The sequence below is a fragment of the Podarcis gaigeae genome (assembly GCF_964106915.1).
Source record: "Podarcis gaigeae genome assembly, chromosome: 5".
Taxonomy (NCBI): domain Eukaryota; kingdom Metazoa; phylum Chordata; class Lepidosauria; order Squamata; family Lacertidae; genus Podarcis; species Podarcis gaigeae.
The window spans coordinates 15,852,917-15,871,958 of record NC_139681.1 but is presented as its reverse complement, the minus strand read 5'-3'; the positions used below and the strand labels follow the sequence as shown (position 1 = coordinate 15,871,958).

Here is a 19,042-nt window from a genome sequence, read left to right as displayed (position 1 = left end):
AGCAGCAATATCAGTGATTTAAGAGAAATAAACCTCATTTCTATTTGAGCAACCACATAAGAATTATGCAATAGCACACTGATCAAAATGGGCTACGAAGAAAGTGCAAGATTTTATGCCATGATTGAGATCATTCTATATTCATGAAAATAGGAAGCTATGGGGGAGCATCTTTTCAAGATGGTGTTTTCATTTTATGAGAAGGCCATGTATGCTAATATGTTTCACTGCATTCCTAGCAGGAAGTGAAGGTCATAGTATTGAAAGCTGAAATGTGTTTAATCCAGAAAGCAAAACATTATAAGCACCTTACGGAATTCTTTCAGATATCGTTGCAAATAACAGTTTTATTTGCCATGACGGAACTTGATTGAGTCACCTGCACACCAGCTCTCTCTCCCATCCCCAAAATACAGGGCTTGGAAAAAAATAATCAGTATTTATTTACTAACAATGACATAAAATACATCTTCATATATTTTTATTTCTTTACAAATTAAAAGATGCATTGAAAAAGTGAAGAAAGATTTATGATCGTAGATTTTCTTTTATATTAATTCTAGAAATTAGTATTCTGGAAGTCCGGTTGTGGAGTCTTGGGGAACAAATCTCTTCACTGGTTTAAAAGATTTCTAATTTTTTTGGTTGGAGACAGTATGTATGTTTGGCAGGAGGAAGGGGCGGGGGGTTAGCCACACTTGCAGATGTGTTTAAGACTGCTGAGAAACTCACTGAGGTGTGGCCAGTTAACAGTTTTTGGGATACTCCCCTTCACTGTGTGATGAAAGGGAAGACAAACTAGCTGCAGTAGAAGGAAAAATATTTACAAACACACACGCATACACACACTATAGTTCAAGGGACTAGAAACCACACTCCTGGATTATTTAATCTGTCATGTATATAAGGTTTCAACTTCAATTTTCAATGGCAGATGGAATAAATGCTTTACTTATATTCAGTCTTAATCCATCATTTGTCTAAGCGATCTACCTCCCTGCTTTTCCTTTTTTCACGTTTCGGTGCTGCCGGTTCCCCAAGTACATTCTGGGCACTGCAAGAATTCCTAAGTGTAGCATTAGAAACAAAAGGTTAGTGTCTTTTTAAAAACGAATGAGCCCTTTGACTCCTAGAGTCTCAAACTCATCATCTTTCTGTCTAGTACAAAGCAGAATACTTTCTGCTCAGCCTTGGAAGAGGTCAACCATAAGCCTGCTTGATTTGTTGTAACAAGACCACAAGCAGGCATGCCACAGATATCCTACACTGATGGACTAGTAAGAACTGCCCAGATGTAGCCATTTAAGTGCTGCATGACCAAAATTATTCAGAGCTACTAAAGGTTTGAATTTCAGAATACATTAGTGGCATGATTTGAACCTTATGAATATGAGCAACTCCTTCTGCAATGGTGCTACAGGACCTCTCAGTGCTTCTTGGATACAATTCAAACATAGACTGTCTCTCCAAGCAAACTCCTGTGTTGTGTATAAACACAACTTTTTCAAAGCGATAAGAAGAGGAAAGCACGGCCATCTCCTTTGAAAAGGATATTCCAGACAAAACCCTACCGCGTGAATGGAAAGAGGCAACAGACCACCAAAGCAAGAGGACACTGGCAGAGAGAGAGAGAGAGAGAGAGAGAGAGAGAGAGAGAGAGAGAGAGAGAAAGAAAGAAAGAAAGAAAGAAAGAAAGAAAGAAAGAAAGAAAGAAAGAAAGAAAGATGCTGTTTTTCTCAAGGGGTGGTGGAGGCGACACCTGTTTATACCAACCCTGAATAATTTCACTTTCCCCAAAACAGCACCTGCTCATTATCACTCACTTATTCCAAGGCATATCCACACAGCAAAGCAACTACAGTGAAGGCATGCCTACCCTGCTATTTTCCCTAACAGCTCAGGTATTTCCTAGAAGATGCCACTGTATAACTTGCTCACAGTATATTGCTCTCTCCACTTAGAAGTGAAGGTGTAAAAACCCCCAGCTTGGCTGCTTTATCAATCTCCTACTCTTTGGTTGAACAGGACCTGCCACCTTCCACTCCCCCCCAAGCCCGCCCCCCCCCAAAAAACTGGCTCCTTTTCATACAGTGTATCACATGCACAAACTTAACACCCACTGTGTGGTTCTGAAGAGCAATCACCTTTTCACCTGATGCTTAATCTTGTATAGTGAAACTCAAATAACATTTGTTAGAACAGAACTGGGGGGCTGGGAGGCAGGAGGTACAAATACCTGCCAAGCACAAGAAGAGGGCACAGGTCCAAGGCCTGGAATCAAATAAGATTCCCACACCCACCCCTATAGCTGATGTTTCGTCTGTCCATGCCTCACTTCTTCAAGGGGTTTTGGGAGATGCTGAAACTGTTTATGCACAGTGTATTAAAAATTATGGAATTGTACAGCTTTCTGTATTGTCTTTCTCGAAGGAGCTGGGCCCATTCATCAGGCGGTTAGTGAACATAGAAGTGTCAGTGCTGGAATCCAGCGCATCTCCAGCTCTAGCTCAGCAACTGGCGGATCTCCTTGTGCATGTGACAGAGGAAGTCCACATATGAAGCACCCCCATTCATGCTCTTATCTTCCACCAAAAAGTGTTTGAACAGCAAATCCAGTTTGTCTTCCTGCTTGACAACCATGAGCTACAAAGCAAAAGGAAAATATGTTAGTAAGATGTTAGAGAGTGGTGCCTTTGGTGCAAAGTATTAATGGAACCTTGGAAGTTCTAGCATTGGCTAGCTATGGTTTGTACAACCAAATAAGTTTCTGACACCATATAATGAAGCCCCGTTCTAATCTGCATAGGGAAAACACTGTTAGAACACACTGTGAGGTTCTAGAAACTGCAAGTACTACGGTATTGTGTTATTTACGTTCCCCCCCCCCAATTATTCAAACACAAGTTTCATATACATTACTTGATGCACAGAGATTACAGAAGGCAACAATTTAAAAAAACCCAATCACAAGCAAGCATCAATTACCTTCATATAGCGTGATCTTTGAGACTGGAACATATCAATGACAGACCGTACTCTCTTCGAAAAGGGATTGTCCAAAACTGGCAGCACGCACTGCAACACAGAGTTAAAACATCTCACAGATGATCAAGAACCACTTCAAAACATCCGTTTGCACATGGGCCAGCGGAGTTATTTACTAGTCACAAATATGTCATAATCAGTAGAGGTACTAAACAGCTAGCTTGGATCTCCTCAAAACTAGCAAGAAGGAACATTCCCAGTTCAGCACACACATACACACACAAAATGATGAATGGATCACAAAACCCACCCTGACCCACATGTAGAAGAGCTACCCAACCTTGCCGAAACTCTTTTTCACAGCACTGCTCACTCGTACCCATGATTTGGGAAGTGCCACAGCTCAGTGGCAAAGCATCTGCACTACACGTAGAAGCTCCCAAATTTAACCCCTGGCATCTCAAGGTAGGGCTGGGAATGCCCCCAGTCTGAATCCTGGAGAACTACAACTAAACAATACTGAGCTACATGGACCAATGGTTTAGGTATGGAATTGTAAGTAACTGATCTGTTCTATCTATTGTGTTAAGGAGTCAGAAGACAGATCAGAGAGTTGGGACCCTTACACAGGGCTGGTCCCATTATTCAGAATCTTGCCAGATCTTTTGAGGGAAATCCTGCAAGCAGAAAGTTAGGCAGCACCCTAAGAATGAGGAGAAATCTTCTTGTTGCCCAGCATGACCCCACTTACCATATTGCTGCTGATTTGGCCAAAAGATGCCACTCCAAAGAGGTTCTGGATCAGCCCTTGCTGAACATTTGCTCCTACCCACAAAAAGATGTTCAGCCCATTTTCTAGCAGATATATGTCACCCTTGGAAAGCCGCTCTTCAGAGTTTCTGATTGCTGGTGGTAAGGAGTCACTGTTGGGATCTATCTTGGTCTGTAGATATAGAACTGGAGTCACTGTGCTGCGGGGCACTTGCAAGTTCACAACAATACTATACAGGATCAACGGTTTTGCAAATGCCCACTGAATCACACAGACTGGGACAGAACGTGGCAATTGTTGCAAAACTCTCGGAATTCCATCTTTTGTTTAAAAAGACATGTTCAGGAGGAGGGCTGTAATTCAGCAGTACAGTACATGCTTTGCAAGCAAATGGGCACAGATTCAACCCCCAACCTCTCCAAGTTGGGCTAGAAAAGACTTCTGTCTGAAATCTTGGACAGCTGCTGTCTGTGACTGGACCAAGCCGATTTGCTTCATGTATTAGGTTTACATCCCACCCCATTACATGGGACCTTGGGGGCAATTCACAACCATTTCAAACACACAGTAACAACAAAACTGACCACACTTCACAAAATATATCAGTTAGAATGGCAATGTAACTCAGTGCACAACGAGCTCCCATGCGCATAATGGCCCACTCAGAAAGCGTGGTGGAAGAGGTGAACCACACGCATCTACAACAGAATGAGGAGGAAATAAAGATCTACGCTGGGAACAAGGGAATCAAACCAACCTTACACACCGGTTGAATCAAAAGTTGTCACAGGAAGAAAAGGGGCCTGATTTGAATCACGCTAGGCAGTTGCAGAGCTCAGGAGACCCAGCCTACGCCATTTCCTCCCTAGGGTTAGGAGGAGACCAGCAGTGCCTAGGGAAATCCCCAGAGTGGCTGGGGAAACCCAGCCAGATGGGCAGGGTATAAATAATAAAACTGTTGTTGTTGGCGGCCAAGAGGCCACTACAGAGGCTGCATGGCTGCTGAGGCAGCAGATCCGACCTCCAGAGAATGTGCCGCAGCTGTTGCTGCCACTGTGACTTTGCCAATGTGGCGGTGGAATTGGCAGCAGCAGAGGCAATGCATTCCTTGGAGCCCAGATCTGCTGCCCATGACAGTCGCCTCATGGGTGGGAAAGAATATTCCATAGCTGGGGTGCATTTGCTGAGAAGTTCTCTGGTGAGCCACGGATCTCCTAATCTCATGCAACAATGGCACTGCCAGAACAGCCTTCCCAGCTAACCTCAAACCTGGCCAAAATGATATGGGGAAGAGGTGCTGCCCCTTCAGACACCTGCCCTATGATGTTAGTAACCTTTACATTGGCAGACCTGGTTGAGAATACGACCCAATTTCCCTGTATCAAGGGGATGCAAACAGGGCACAGCAATTCTTGGCTGGTGTAGGTACACAACCAAAAGTTGTGGTCTCCAGGATGCTGACCTTGCCCTTATCAGTGGACTTGCACTGCCTTCCTTACATCCTGCTGCAGTTCCAGGTTTACAGCTGGAAAGTGTGGCAGAGCGATATTGTGTGGTATCACACAGGAATCACAGCTCCTTGTTCAGACACTTGTGCCCAATTTCCCAAGACTACTAACAGGCTGAGCTCAAGGGTAGCACTGTGCATGGAGTCTCCTGATACTCTTGCAGTACCAGGGAGAACAATACTTTTTATTTCCTTATATTGCAGGCAGCATGTCTTGACATAAACACAACTGTATGTGTCAGAGCTCCAACAGAAGAAATGCTACAATTTTCTAAGTTACAAGTACTCTCAACTTAGACAAAACAGCTCATCCAAACATCTTAATTCCCCCTTATTCCATGAGTTGTATGTTTAAGCAATTACAAGTCTTCTATGTGCAGAAGTGCTTACCAGTGGCAGGAGTCTGGGGTAAAAGAAAACATTTGTATCTGCCACATCCATGGAGGTGATTAGCTGACGGATGTAGGATCGGTCATCAGTGGTGACTTCTGCCCCAGGCTGAAGCACATCACTTTTCAAAACACAGTTCAGATACACAGGGAGCAGTTTCATGCATTCAGGAAGAATCAGCTGAAAGTGGTAAGAGATGAAATTAGAGAAATTCACTTGTTAGGGAAAGGGGTGGCAGAGAGAAAGAGAACTTACGAGCATTTTAACTGTAAAAATTGAAGAGAATCATTGCTAACATTGGCATAGATGCAAAACAAGCATGTCCAAAGTCCTAATTCGGCCTGCCGGTCAGTTTAATCCTGGGGTAAAATCCTAAAAAAAAGCTCAACAACTTCAAAAAAAAAAAACACTCAACTAATATGTTTGGCCCTTATGGCCCTTCACTTCATCAAATTTGGCCCTCTTTGAAAAAAGTTTAGACACCACTGATGTAAAAGAAACAAAAATGTCAGTTTTTAACAAAGATCAGGGTAACTACTTCAGGAGATTCTTTAATTTCTACTGCTGTATTTCAGACTAAAACTGCAAGCTATCGTAAATATCAGAAGAGACCTGAAAACAACTTCCTTGAACACTGCCTAGTACATACTGCATATTCTGTAGCACGTGGCTTGCTTATAGGCAGGGGCCTTTGAAGTAAACTGCCGTAAAAGCAATTGCTTCTACAACCACTTGCAGCTCAAGGCATATTATGATCTGGATTGTGTATGTTGATCGGAGCTAGTGAATAGATTTGTCCCTGTGCTGGGGCTTACATGGCCTTTCAGGTTCTTTTCACCTGCAATACTATGGTGAAGTATCTTCACTATCACAGTGCTATAGTAAGATTAACGTTATTGCAAGACAATAACTCAGGTTCATTTCTCGGTTTCATAAAGTTCATGAAACGCAGGAAGGCTGGAGCCACTACCTTATTTCACAAAGCAACTATCTGGAATGCAGTTCTAAGGAGCGAGCCAGAAGGTTCCCTTCCATGTTAGCATCATTATTAGACAGACCACTTCCGGCTGCTCTCCCAGCCTCCCAATTCAGGATTAGTACCCCACAACCAAGAAGTTACCTGTCCGGCAGAAGAAGGGCTAGCACAGTTTTTCCGGTAACATGCCAGTATCTGCGCACACTGATTGATCAGCGTATCTCTCACTGTCTTGACTGGATTGTTCAGAACTCCACGATATGCTTTAAGAAAAGAACAACATCTTGCTTAGAAAGTCCTATGCAAGCTGATGTAAAAAAAGATTTAAATAAGTCGCCTGGAAAACCACCAACCAGGTATCTTGCTCTGCTGTGGTAATATGAGGCTGCTTTGGACTGAGTCAGTCCATGGCTTCACCTAGTTAAGTGCTGTCCACTGGCTGGAAGTGTCTCCCCAAAGCCTAAGACAGACCCTTTCCCAGCTCTGCTATCAAGAGATCTTTTAACTGGGGGTGTCAGGGACTGGACCTGGGATCTACTGCATGCAAATTACATGCTTCCCCACTATAGATCACTGTGTTAGAGAAATGGGGGGGGGGGGATAATCTTAATTGCTTTGTCTTGATCAAGAGAGATCAATTGTTACTAAACACACGTTCACCACGGACATCAGTAATTTTAGCACTTATTGCTTAGCAGTTCTATTATTATTTTATTTATTTACACCCCACCTTTCCCCCCTGATAGGACTTAAGGTGGCTTACAGATAAAAAAATTAGCCTCCCCTGAGAACATAAAGAAGGGACTGCTGGATCAGACCAATGGTCCAGCATCTTGTTCTCTGGGAAGCCCACAAGCAGGACTCAAGTACAAGAACATTTTCTTCTCTTGTGCTTTCCAGCAACTGGAATTCAGAAGCATACTTCTGGGCACACGTATATTAACTTCTATACCCCAGAATCTGTTTATAACAACTTGTATAGTAAGGTAGCCAACCTGCACATTCTAAATGGAGCATTCTTAAACAGGAAAATTAACTTTATAGATATGATGACATTTTAAAAGATGCAAGGCCTTCCTGCAAAAGATGTTTCTCCCTGTCCAAATATGAAAGATATGGATGATAGTGGGAGCCATGCATTTTGTGTTTCTCGGATCAGGCTTTTTTACTTGATATCTGATTACTTCATTAAGCCCTCTTGCTTTCAATAAAAATTATGGCCGATACATTCCATGTGTTTATTTTGGCAGCCTCTCTTAAACTCCAGCGGGTACAGAATGCTGCAGCGAGGCTCCTCACGGGGTCTCTGCCATGGGAGCATATTCACCCAGTGCTTTTCAAGCTACACTGGCTCCCGGTGGAGTACAGGGTCAGATTTAAGGTGCTGCTTTTGACCTTTAAAGCCCTTCACGGCCTAGGACCCTCGTACCTACGGGACCGCCTCTCCCGGTATGCCCCACGGAGAGCCTCAAGGTTCATAAATAGCAACATCCTAGTGGTCCCGGGCCCTAAGGAAGTTAGATTGGCTTCAACCAGAGCCAGGGCCTTTTCAACTCTGGCTCCGGCCTGGTGGAACGCTCTGCCTCATGAGACCAGGGCCCTGCAGGATCTGATTTCTTTCCGCAGAGCCTGTAAGACAGAGTTGTTCCGCCTGGCCTTTGGCTTGGAGCCAATTTGATTCCCTCCCTCCCTCTCTCTCTCTCTTTTTTCCCCCCTCCTCTTTCTTTCTTTTCCTTCTCCTGAGATGAGGCTACATTTTAATATTTTAATGTTCCATTATTTTAATGTTGTATTTTATTTTTGTTTTTAAGTTGTAATCATTCATCTTGTTTTTATTATTTCTTGTAAGCCGCTCTGAGCCCAGCCTTCACTGGGGAGGGCGGGGTATAAATAAAAAATTATTATTATTATTATATTAAAGGCGAGTCCATGGTTTCAGCCACACAATGATGTAATGTGGTGCTAAATCACATGCATGCTGGCAAACCGAGGGGATAAATTTGTCATAGGCTGAAATAGCTGGGAGAAAACATAAGCAAGGTTTTTTCCTATCATTAGCCATGGTCTTAAGACACTGAGAACAGGCTTAGTCAAAGCAGGTTAGTCTATTGCCAAGTCCTGGTTAGGATGCTGTTATATGCAGATCTACCACCCACTGTGCAAACTGTCTTTCACTACATAAAAAAATTGTCCAGTAGCACCTTAGAGACCAACTAAGCTTGTTCTCGATATAAGCTTTCATGTGCATGCATACTTCTTCAGATACACTGAAACAGAAGTCAGCAGACCCTTATATATAGTTGGAGGGTGGGGTGGGGTTTTTCTCAGGAGGGTAGTAGGAGATGGGTGATTGACTCAATGAGTATGGTAAACCTGCTGATGACTGTTAACGAGGGCAATTAGTCCTACAGGAAAAAGCAAGGGATAGTATGCAGATGATTAGCATATGTATTAAGACAGGGATCCAATATCTCTATTAAGACCAGGCCTCTCCATAGTTTTCATATCTGGTCTTATTGGATTCCTTGCTTTTTCCAGTGTATCTGAAGAAGAATATTTTGACTTTGTCTTTAACTACATTCGCTTGGAAGGCAGCACACACCCATTTACATTAAACTATATTCACAGTACAAGAATAATGTTCCCTCCCAAAGCTTCTTGTAAATAGTTGTCTTCTCCAGGAAACTGTTACAGGTCAACCCCTTACCAAATTTGGCCAAGAAGTTGATAAGTGTGTCCGTCTCACAGTTCCTATAAAGATCAGCCAGCTGAGTGCAGCAGTTCAAGGAGAGGTTGTGAATACGCAGTCGCCTCTGTCCCGCACAGCTTGTATACAATATAGCACACTACATGAGAGAGATTACAAGCAGAACCGTTAGCGTGCGGAAGAACGTTCGGTACCACTACATGGGCTTCCAACAAATCTGACACAACTGCCATGCTTAAATGGCTGAAGGCCTAAACAGCACTGAATAAAAGGTAAAGGAACCCCTGACCATGAGGTCCATTCGTGACCGACTCTGGGGTTGCAGCGCTCATCTCACTTTATTGGCCGAGGGAGCCGGCTTTTGTCCGCAGACAGCTTCCGGGTCATGTGGCCAGCATGACTAAGCCGCTCCTGGCGAACCAGAGCAGCGCACGGAAACACTGTTTACCTTCCCCCCAGAGCGGTACCTACCGTATTTTTCCCTCTATAACACGCAGATTTTTTCTCCTAAAAAGTAAGGGGAAATGTCTATGTGTGTTATTGAGTGAATGTGTGGTCCCTGGAGCCGACTGGCCCGGGTGCATCACACATTTTCTTCGAGGGTCGTCTTCGTTGCGGTCAGCAGAAGCCAGGGAAGTGCTTGCTAGGAAGTTTGGCCACTCTGATCGCTTGATTGTGTGTGCAGCGCGACTGTGTGTTTGCTCGTGTGTGTGCTTTGTGAGTGTGTGGTTGCCTATGTGTTTGTTCGCTAGCGTGGGTGCTTGGAGGGAGGGAAAGAGTGACTGACTGCTACATCTTCTCCTGCAATTTGCCTTTTAAAAAACTGGAAGCAGCGGGGCAGTAAAAACCACCTCCGAAAGCCCCATTTTTCCCTTCTAAGGCTGCAGCTCGGCTTTGGGAGCCCTGAAACCCTGCCTTGTTCTTGAGGGATCTTTGAGGTTTTCCCTTTAGCTTTAACCCAGCCCCCTTATTTTACCAGTTTATCTTCATTCTCGGTGTGGTAAACTGATTGCAGGCAGCCACACGTGCGTTCGAGCCTCCCGAGAGAGAAAGCTGTTGCTTTCCTGCATTCTGCCTCAGGGTCTTACTGCCCACCCTCTTCTGTTTCGTTACTGTGTTTGCTCAAACGGAACAAAGAGCAGAGAAAACCCCTCCCCTCCAGGCAAGCAGAGGGGAAAGCAGAGCGCCCTTCCTTCTAATTCCTCTCCGTGCTGTGCTCAGGTGCTGCTGCGTCTAGGGACTCGCAGGCAACATGCAGGTGGGAGAGAGAGAAAGAGAGAGAGCTGGCTGGCTTGGGTGGGTGAACTTTTGCCTTCCTTTCCTCCCTCCGGTAAAACCCCTCTCCTGCATTCTTAGCCAGCTGCTTCTCCGCACACCCCTCTCGGCGCTCCTTGTCCCTTCTATGTTTTTCCTTCCCTCCCCACTTAAAACGTGGTTACAAAGCACGGATCATAGAATAGAATCATAGAATTGGAAGAGACCACAAGGGCCATCGAGTCCAACCCCCTGCCAAGCAGGAAACACCATCAGAGCACTCCTGACATATGGTTGTCAAGCCTCTGCTTAAAGACCTCCAAAGGAGGAGACTCCACCACACTCCTTGGCAGCAAATTCCACTGTCGGACAGCTCTTACTGTCAGGAAGTTCTTCCTAATGTTTAGGTGGAATCTTCTTGCTTGTAGTTTGGATCCATTGCTCCGTGTCCGCTTCTCTGGAGCAGCAGAAAACAACCTTTCTCCCTCCTCTATGTGACATCCTTTTATATATTTGAACATGGCTATCATATCACCCCTTAAACTCCTCTTCTCCAGGCTAAACATGCCCAGCTCCCTTAGCTGTTCCTCATAAGGCATCGTTTTCAGGCCTTTGACCATTTTGGTTGCCCTCCTCATGGATCCTCAGGATCTTTGCATTGGGTCACCCCAAATTCACCATCAGATCACATAGCAATGATCTGATGCAAAAACAGGGCTGCAATGGTGCAAAACCGTGGTTACAAAGCACGGATCCACATGGATCCTCAGGATCTTTGCATAGGGTCACCCCAAATTCAACATCAGATCACATAGCATATCCATGGCTACAGCCTGCACCAAAAAAAATCACGCTCCCACTGTTGCCTGGGGCTGCAATGGTGCAAAAACGTGGTTACAAAGCACAGATCCACATGGATTCTCAGGATTTTTGCATTGGGCTACCCCAAACTCACCATCAAATCACATGTCTGTGGCCACAGCATGAAGCACAAAAATGATACATCCACTGTTTCATTCAGAATTTTTTTTTCTTGTTTTCCTCCTCTAAAAACTATGTGCGTGTTATGGTCAGGTGCGTGTTATCGAGCGAAAAATACGGTATTTATCTACTTGCACTTTAACGTGCTTTTGAACTGCTAGGCTGGCAGGAGCTGGGACAGAGCAACGGGAGCTCACCCCGTTGCGGGGATTCGACCCGCCGACCTACTGATCGGCAAGTCCTAGGCTCTGTGGTTTAACCCACAGCGCCACCCGCGTCCCTACAGCACTGAATATTCTGGGGCTAAACAAGAATTGGAATAAGGGAGGGAAAACACATTTCGAAGGAACGACCCATTATCGCCCATCTCGCATGCATCACCTGAAGAAGTGCTCCACTTTCTTCACTAAGCTTATCATCATGTTTGAACTCCACGGTGATTGTTTTGTCACAGTCTAGGCCGGCTAATTCCACATCTGTGGTGTTGCTCATGTAAAAAGCTCCAAAGAAATCTGTTGCACGAATACCTAGGAGGCAAGAGAACACATGGTAAGAAATCCTTTAGAGTCCATCATTCCAGAAAGCTGCCACTGGGCAAAAGGGATTGATCCTGGCAGTATAGGGCATCCTAACTTTCACAGGTTCGAGTGCTAGACCCCTGCACACTCCTAAAATACAGACAGCATCTTCATACGTACGTACCAGTGCTTGTGCGGACCCTCATCACAGCATCGAAGCCCACTTCTTTCTGAACATCTCTGCGCAAATCGTTCAAGAAGCGTTCCTGATCCGTTTCCACCTAGCGTACACAGACAGACAGTAGGTGTCACACAATAAGTATAGAGGCGCCCCAGGGATATTAAAAGTGCTACTAGCCTTCAGTCCTAGGATCATCTTGCTACTCTCTCCAGGAACAAACCCTATCCCATTAAATTAACACACAAAATATGCAAGCACACCTGCAGTTTTAAAGAAACCCATTATCTGTAAGCTATACAACGATCCACTGGCTCCCCAGTTCATTTCTGGGCTCAATTTAAAGTGCTGGTTTTAACTTTAAAAGCCCTTAGGACCAGGTTACATGAAAAATGGTCTTCTGTCATGCATATATACCTAAACCTGAAACTTCTCTTAAGAGGTGCTGTTTTGTGCCTGTTGCTGCCCTCCCCACAAAAATGAGGCAAGGTGGGTGGCTACTACAGAGAGAGAACTGGTGTCGGAAATCCAGTCATGGGAGAGGCCTTCCAGAGAGGCTCACCTGGTGCCATCTTTATGGCATTTTGGCACAACGTGAAGGCTGCTTGTTTCAAACAAACTAAAAATTCTGGGCCGTCATTCTGTAAGCTATGCTTTATTTTGTACTATTAAGGTAGAAATTAAACCCATATTCAGTGTATGCCGATTGAAGGAATTCACCTGAAAGCCAAGACACTCTTCTGAAAGAGTATCACTGCAAGAAACCATTGCTCTTTCTGTACGTTTATGTCATCTATCCATGACAAAATGTCAATTGTACATTTCATCATGTACAAATGATAAGTCAAATTGGACTTCTGAGCCAACAGGTTTCAGAGAAATCATGAAGCAGGGCACCGTCATTACTAAGAAACAACAAGAGAACTGTTCTTCATGTAACTGGTAAAGGCTTGTAGACACCTAAAAAACCCCAATCTGGTCCAATGAAAAAGTTAATCTAGCTTTTTATCTTCTCTCCTCTGAGATCAGCAGGGCAACTACTGTCTACTGAAATCATCTATATGGAGCAGGCATCAAATCAAAGATAGATCATACCTGGAAAAATGTGTACTTATAAAGGGAGCCACCTGTTTGATGAGGAACAACCCCCAAGGTAGCTACATCCAAATACTGATTTGGGAAAAGGAAGAGATCCACACAGCAGCCTTGTGCTACACATTCCTTGGCTAAGTTGTTATAGAAGTTTGTCTGAGGCTGAAAGAGAGTCTAGGGAGGCAAAGGGGGGAAAAGAGCAGAGAGACAAGAAATAAGATTAATAATTGACAATTTCTGATGCAGCAGGTTTACGGTCTGCTCTCTATTCCTGATCATGTGACAAAAAAGAAGAAGCAAAATGTCTAGATGTGATGTCTAGCAGTACATCTGGAACATTAACACGTTCTACCTTCAATGATGACAATGTTGGAACACTCCACACAAGGCCAGCTTTGCAAGACCCTTGATGAATTTTTCAACCAGTTTTTAGCAAAGTTTCTTAATGTAAAATATTTTTACAGCATGCTTTAAGCTAAAGATTTACAAAGTGATTTACAACCTAGGAAATATAATAAATGACAATTTTGAAACCTAAAAAAACATACCACCCACAATTTAAGAGCACAAAATATCACTAAAATCAGAAGTAGATAAACAAGTAACTCAAGTAACCTGCAAAAGGAAGTAAGGTCCTCTACAGAGTTTTTTGATCCAGCATCTCAGGTTTTCCAAGGCTTACACTACAGTGATACCTCTGTTTTCGAATGTAATCCGTTCTGGAAGACCATTCAAGTTCCGAAACATTCAAAAACAGAAAACTGAAAATGAAAGCCTCAACACGGAAGTCGTGTGGCAGGTTTGACTTCCGAGGGGCATTTGAAAACCGAAGCATTTACACCCAGGTTTACGGCATTCGAAAACCAAAATATTTGTCAACGGAGCCGTTCAAAAACCGAGATACCACTGTACTGCTATATTCTAATACAGCGGTCAGCATAAATTTACTGCGCCTCGGGCCGGTGTCTCCAGCGCTGATCACGCGGCAGGCCGGAGGGCGGGGGAGTGTGTGCCCATATGTGTACACAAACGCTATTTCTGGCCCACTTCTGGGTCGGAGGAGCACCGGAAATATCTTGTGCGCATGTGCACAGGCCTCCTCCAACCCAGATGTGCACAGGAAATAACACTTGCGCATGCGCACAACCTATTTCTGGTGCTCCTCCGACCCGGAAGTGGGCAGCCGCGCAGCACAGCACTCGTAAGAGCGGGTGGCAGCAGTGGGGGTTGCTGTGGGCAAGATAAACGAGTCCCTTGGGCCTTATTCGGCCCACGGGCCTTAGTTTGGGGACCCCTGTTCTAATAACTGCAGGTTATTCTTTGTTGTATGACTAATTACTGTCGTTTCTAAGATGCTACAAGGGTAGAAAAGAGGAAAGTTTAGGTGGGGAACTACTGGAAAGAGCTTTTAAAAAAAGATAATCCTGCCTGGCATGTCCTTTAAGAAACAAGCTACAGAAACCATTTTAGAATAAAACAAAACACTTTGCAAATAGCTTTGTTCTGAACTAGCAAGCTCAGCTCCTCTGCTCAGAATGGGAACTAGCAGGTCTGTGCACATCTTCCTGCTTAAAAAAAGGAAGGCTCTCTCAACAACTCTCTTTCCAAGTGCTGTTCAGAGTACCTCAAGAGGCAGAGTGAATATTCATAGTTAAATGTTAAATTTTGGTTCTAAGAATTCTGCTAAAACGTTTTACATATATAGGATTCTTTTTTTTTCTTGTCTGACCGCTGAAAAAAAAGTGACAACACATGCTTTCATACTAACTACTGCCTCTCTTAGGAATCACCACATTTAAAAACTATCACTTCATTTTTTTGCTGCAAGTTACAGCAGGGGAGTTACAACCAATGAAGAGATCTATACAGCTTTCTGAACCGGTATGTCCCATAAATGTTGAAAATGACCACGTTGCTGAGAATTTCAGGTGATTTCCAGGAGAGAAAATAAGGCATGGTGCGTTTGTGTGAAATGTGCATCCTGTAAATAGGAAAGTATAAAGGAAGAAAAGCAAGCAGAGGAATTAACAAGGAAATATTTTTCCTTAAATGAACCCACTGGAGAAGAAAAGACAAATGTAACCCACAGAACACAAGTCCCGCTACCTTTTCTTTATCAGTGTTTATCAGTTTCTTGTCATCTCTGTTCTTCAGCTTCCCTGGGGCCTCCGCAATAGGCAGTGATGTATGAAATATAAAGAGCTTGCCAGCACACTCTGCTGCCTGCAAGTAAGCATACAAAAGTCATTAAGTAAGACGCAAATATAACTGAGGGACACTGGGTTCAGCGACCCTGGGTCTGCCTTCAGCAACCATGTTCTCCAAACACACGTTGTTTTAAGATACTGAGTGCTGTCTGCTATAAAAAGCAATTTGGCTCCCCTACAAGTAGAACTAAGGCCTAAAATACTTTACATGGCCTGTCATCCAAGATAGTGTTCTATGCAATCTCCTTACTCTCAATATGCTGCTATATGTATTCACATAAAGACTACTATGATTTCATCTTGGAGCCCCAGATGTTTGGCAAGGGAACAAAGAAACTAGAGCAAATGCTAGTAGCCACAAGCTCATTACTGAAGCCCACCATATCTGCCCAGAAGCCTGACTGCTACCCCTGAAAGCAGAAGACCAAAGTTTTTCAGTTACAAACTTTGGAAGGGAATGGTGGCCATATGAATGGGGGCGGGGGGGGCACACTTGGCAGCCCTCAGCTTTAACAACCAGCTATACATATACGGCTTGTACGCTTGTCAGATTAACTTAGTAGGTTTGCCAAAACTTCAGCATACCATTCAAACAGCTTTGAAGTCCGAGACTGCAAGAAGAAGCTTTCAAAAGGGAAAACATAGCACCAGGTTTCTGACTGCCCATCTACAGTTCCTATAAATGCGCTCTCAGATCATTTAACTCCTTGAAAAAGAAAAGCACCCACCAAGAACCCTGTGGAAGCTCAAAATACAAACAGATGTATTATGTTATAGGTTTTTGTGGACTAGAACTCACTGTGATGTATGAAGTGTTGGCAGATTTTTATATGTGCTTGCAAAATGGGTATGGGGGAATGTAGACATTGGGACCAAAAGGCCATGAAGATGTACAGTGCTATGATACTTCTATGTCAGGCTCAAAAACATGGAAAAATCATTCTTATCCTTGGAGACATACAATCAACAAAAGCTTATTGAGAAGTCTCATGGCTGTGTTTGCTACCGCTGGTAAGGAACAATTTTTAAACCCTTCACTAGAAATGTATGGTAAGTGTGCAGTGATAGATCAAATTCTTGCTTTCAAGAAGCCCAACTCCGTCTCCACTTTGCAAGATCCTCTGTGCTCATGGAACAGAATACCTCTTTGCTTTCCCCCATTTTCCCAGTTAGACTATCCTGTAAGTTACAAGGCAAGCTGTAGTTAAAAAGCCACTTTTAATTGTAAATTAGTTACATTTCCATAAATGCTTCATACATTTATGATCTCCTCTCAACACTTCAGCAACTTTATGAAGTGCTGGGAAAGAGGTTTCAATGCTACAACACAAAACTAAGAGATGTTAGAAGTCAGTTTAGAATGCTAAACAAACCTTCAGAGCCTCCATGCCAGCCTGAATTACTGGGGCAAACACAGTTTCTGTTTCTCTTGTATCAGCAAACATTTCTGGTATCTGATCCAGCAAGCTGCGAATCAAGGAAGTCCAAGTCAAGAGACATGTAAAATTCACTAGGTCAATTCCAGTCAGTGGAAACTGATACTTTGCAGATTAAAGATATGACATGTTTGTTTGGCCATTTTAACAGCTTCTGGGAAAAGGTGCTTGCTTCCTTTCCCTGCATATGGAACAGCAGGTTTTGGGTCATGCACTCACCTCCTTTTTCCAATTGCCTGACATTTTTTCAGGGGAGGCTCCTTTTACGGGCAAAGTGGGACAAAGCCCTGCCAAGATTCTGAACCCCCTCCCCAAAGCCTGGGCCCTGTCACACAGCAAAACACCAAGGCTGAGAGGAGAGGGAATTCCAGAGAACCAGTGTGACAGCAGGGACCCATTCTGAACCAAGATGCCAAGCACTTGTACAATTGTACTGTCCTCTGGACAGCCCAGGACTTCCAAACACACTACTCAGGCTTGTGCCCTGGAGAGGTCACTTTTGGTGAAGCAAACACAACAAACTGCTTAGATGTTCACTATTTATTTGCAAGGCAGAGGAGGAGGACCTCACAGGGAGTCACTGCCAAGGCTCTGCCATTGTGACATCCTAGACTCCACCCAGGAGCCCCGCCTAGGTGCCACCAACATCCACTGTACTTCTTCTATATCTATAAAGGAAGGCAGTGCAAGCTCTCACAACAGAGGTTGAACAAGCCCACCACAAGATATGCTCCCTTTCTCTACCCCATCCTCAAAACCATAATTATTTTTATGGGTTTCAGTACTGAATACATCATTTTTTTAAGCTTATGTATGGGCAAAAGAACCTAAGAAATATGTGTTCCACAATAGCTACAGTATGTAACAGGACATACAAACCATTGATTGATCTGTACCAGCTCCTACTTACCTAGTGAAAACTGTGCGGGATTCATTAACATTCACCAGGAAACCATCGAGCAGAGGGACAAACATATCTGCTACATCTGACACAACCATCATTTGTGGCTGCCCCAGGGAGCTCTTCACATTGTAGAAGTGCAGAACTTTGTTGTAGGTGACAAAGCCCACACGGATGGCTGATTCTTCCATGTTTCCTTCTCTGTTTTTTTCCCAAAAAGGAAAAAAGGGGGAGAATAAATTAAGTACACCATGAAAACACACATGCAAAGTAAAGCAGCGTAAGCTCAAATAATAGTGGCATCATATGATTTTGCTCCAGATTCTACAAGAAGCATTCACCTGAAAATTCCTAGCAGATAAAGAAAATATACAAATAAATAAAACAAACCATGCAATTGTCAAATGCTCCCACATTGTGAGTATTTTATTGAGAGGCAAATCACTAAACATTTTCTAAATAAATAAATGGGCAACGCAGTTATGGTTCCACACAATGAGAATGTCTTGGGAAGCTTGCATTCCACATTCATCCTACTCATTCCTTTATAATGGAATCTCATATGGTTACCTGGGCAGGTAGTCCAGGAGCGTCTTCAACTCTTCACAGATCAGCCTTACCAAGCCACTTCTTATTGCATTGTATGATACATCAATCATGAAAATATAAGCAGGGGGGTTGGGATACTTGTTATTCTGACAAGAGAAGAAGAAAACACCATCACTAAGCATTTATTATTAACATGTATTTCGCACACTGAACACAAAAACTGTATACAGGTCTATCTGCAACTAGTTCCACTTCCATTTTCCACTGTGGCCTTGATAACTATGCTTCTTATGCCAGTGATAGGGGAAAAAATCACATCATGATCCTTAGCATCACCACACTAGAACGAAGTGGGTAATTATAAAGAACCTGGTAGGATGTATGTCCTGAGTGAGAATCCCCAAATGCATATTACACATTCAGAGAGCAAAGTTGCTCTCCCAGTGGTTTTTCTACAGATTTAAACCCTCTTCCCTTGAGAACTCAAAGGAAGAGAATGACCAATGCACCAGTAAAAGAAAAACATATGTGAGCATTCCTCAGCTCACACCCTGGACAGGATTTCCTAAGCTTATTAAATGCATGCAAA

The 19,042-nt window shown here is 43.6% G+C and overlaps 1 protein-coding gene across 4 annotated transcripts in view; it reads right to left on the bottom strand.

Moving 5' to 3' along the window:
• Positions 1-327: 327 nt before the first annotated feature.
• The window catches only part of SEC24C (SEC24 homolog C, COPII coat complex component), a 38,906-nt gene continuing 20,191 nt past the window's right edge, over positions 328-19,042 (bottom strand). For all 4 annotated transcript variants that reach the window (XM_083738266.1, XM_083738267.1, XM_083738268.1 and 1 more), the window contains 13 exons: positions 18,475-18,599; positions 17,914-18,105; positions 16,941-17,034; positions 15,467-15,583; positions 13,364-13,534; positions 12,275-12,371; positions 11,954-12,099; positions 9,338-9,476; positions 6,775-6,893; positions 5,655-5,834; positions 3,737-3,928; positions 2,986-3,075; positions 328-2,643 (listed from right to left, as the gene is read on the bottom strand). In XM_083738266.1, the coding sequence (XP_083594392.1) occupies positions 2,503-2,643; positions 2,986-3,075; positions 3,737-3,928; positions 5,655-5,834; positions 6,775-6,893; positions 9,338-9,476; positions 11,954-12,099; positions 12,275-12,371; positions 13,364-13,534; positions 15,467-15,583; positions 16,941-17,034; positions 17,914-18,105; positions 18,475-18,599 (1,803 nt within the window). In that variant the 3' untranslated portion in view covers positions 328-2,502. The remainder of the gene's footprint in view (positions 2,644-2,985; positions 3,076-3,736; positions 3,929-5,654; positions 5,835-6,774; positions 6,894-9,337; positions 9,477-11,953; positions 12,100-12,274; positions 12,372-13,363; positions 13,535-15,466; positions 15,584-16,940; positions 17,035-17,913; positions 18,106-18,474; positions 18,600-19,042) is intronic.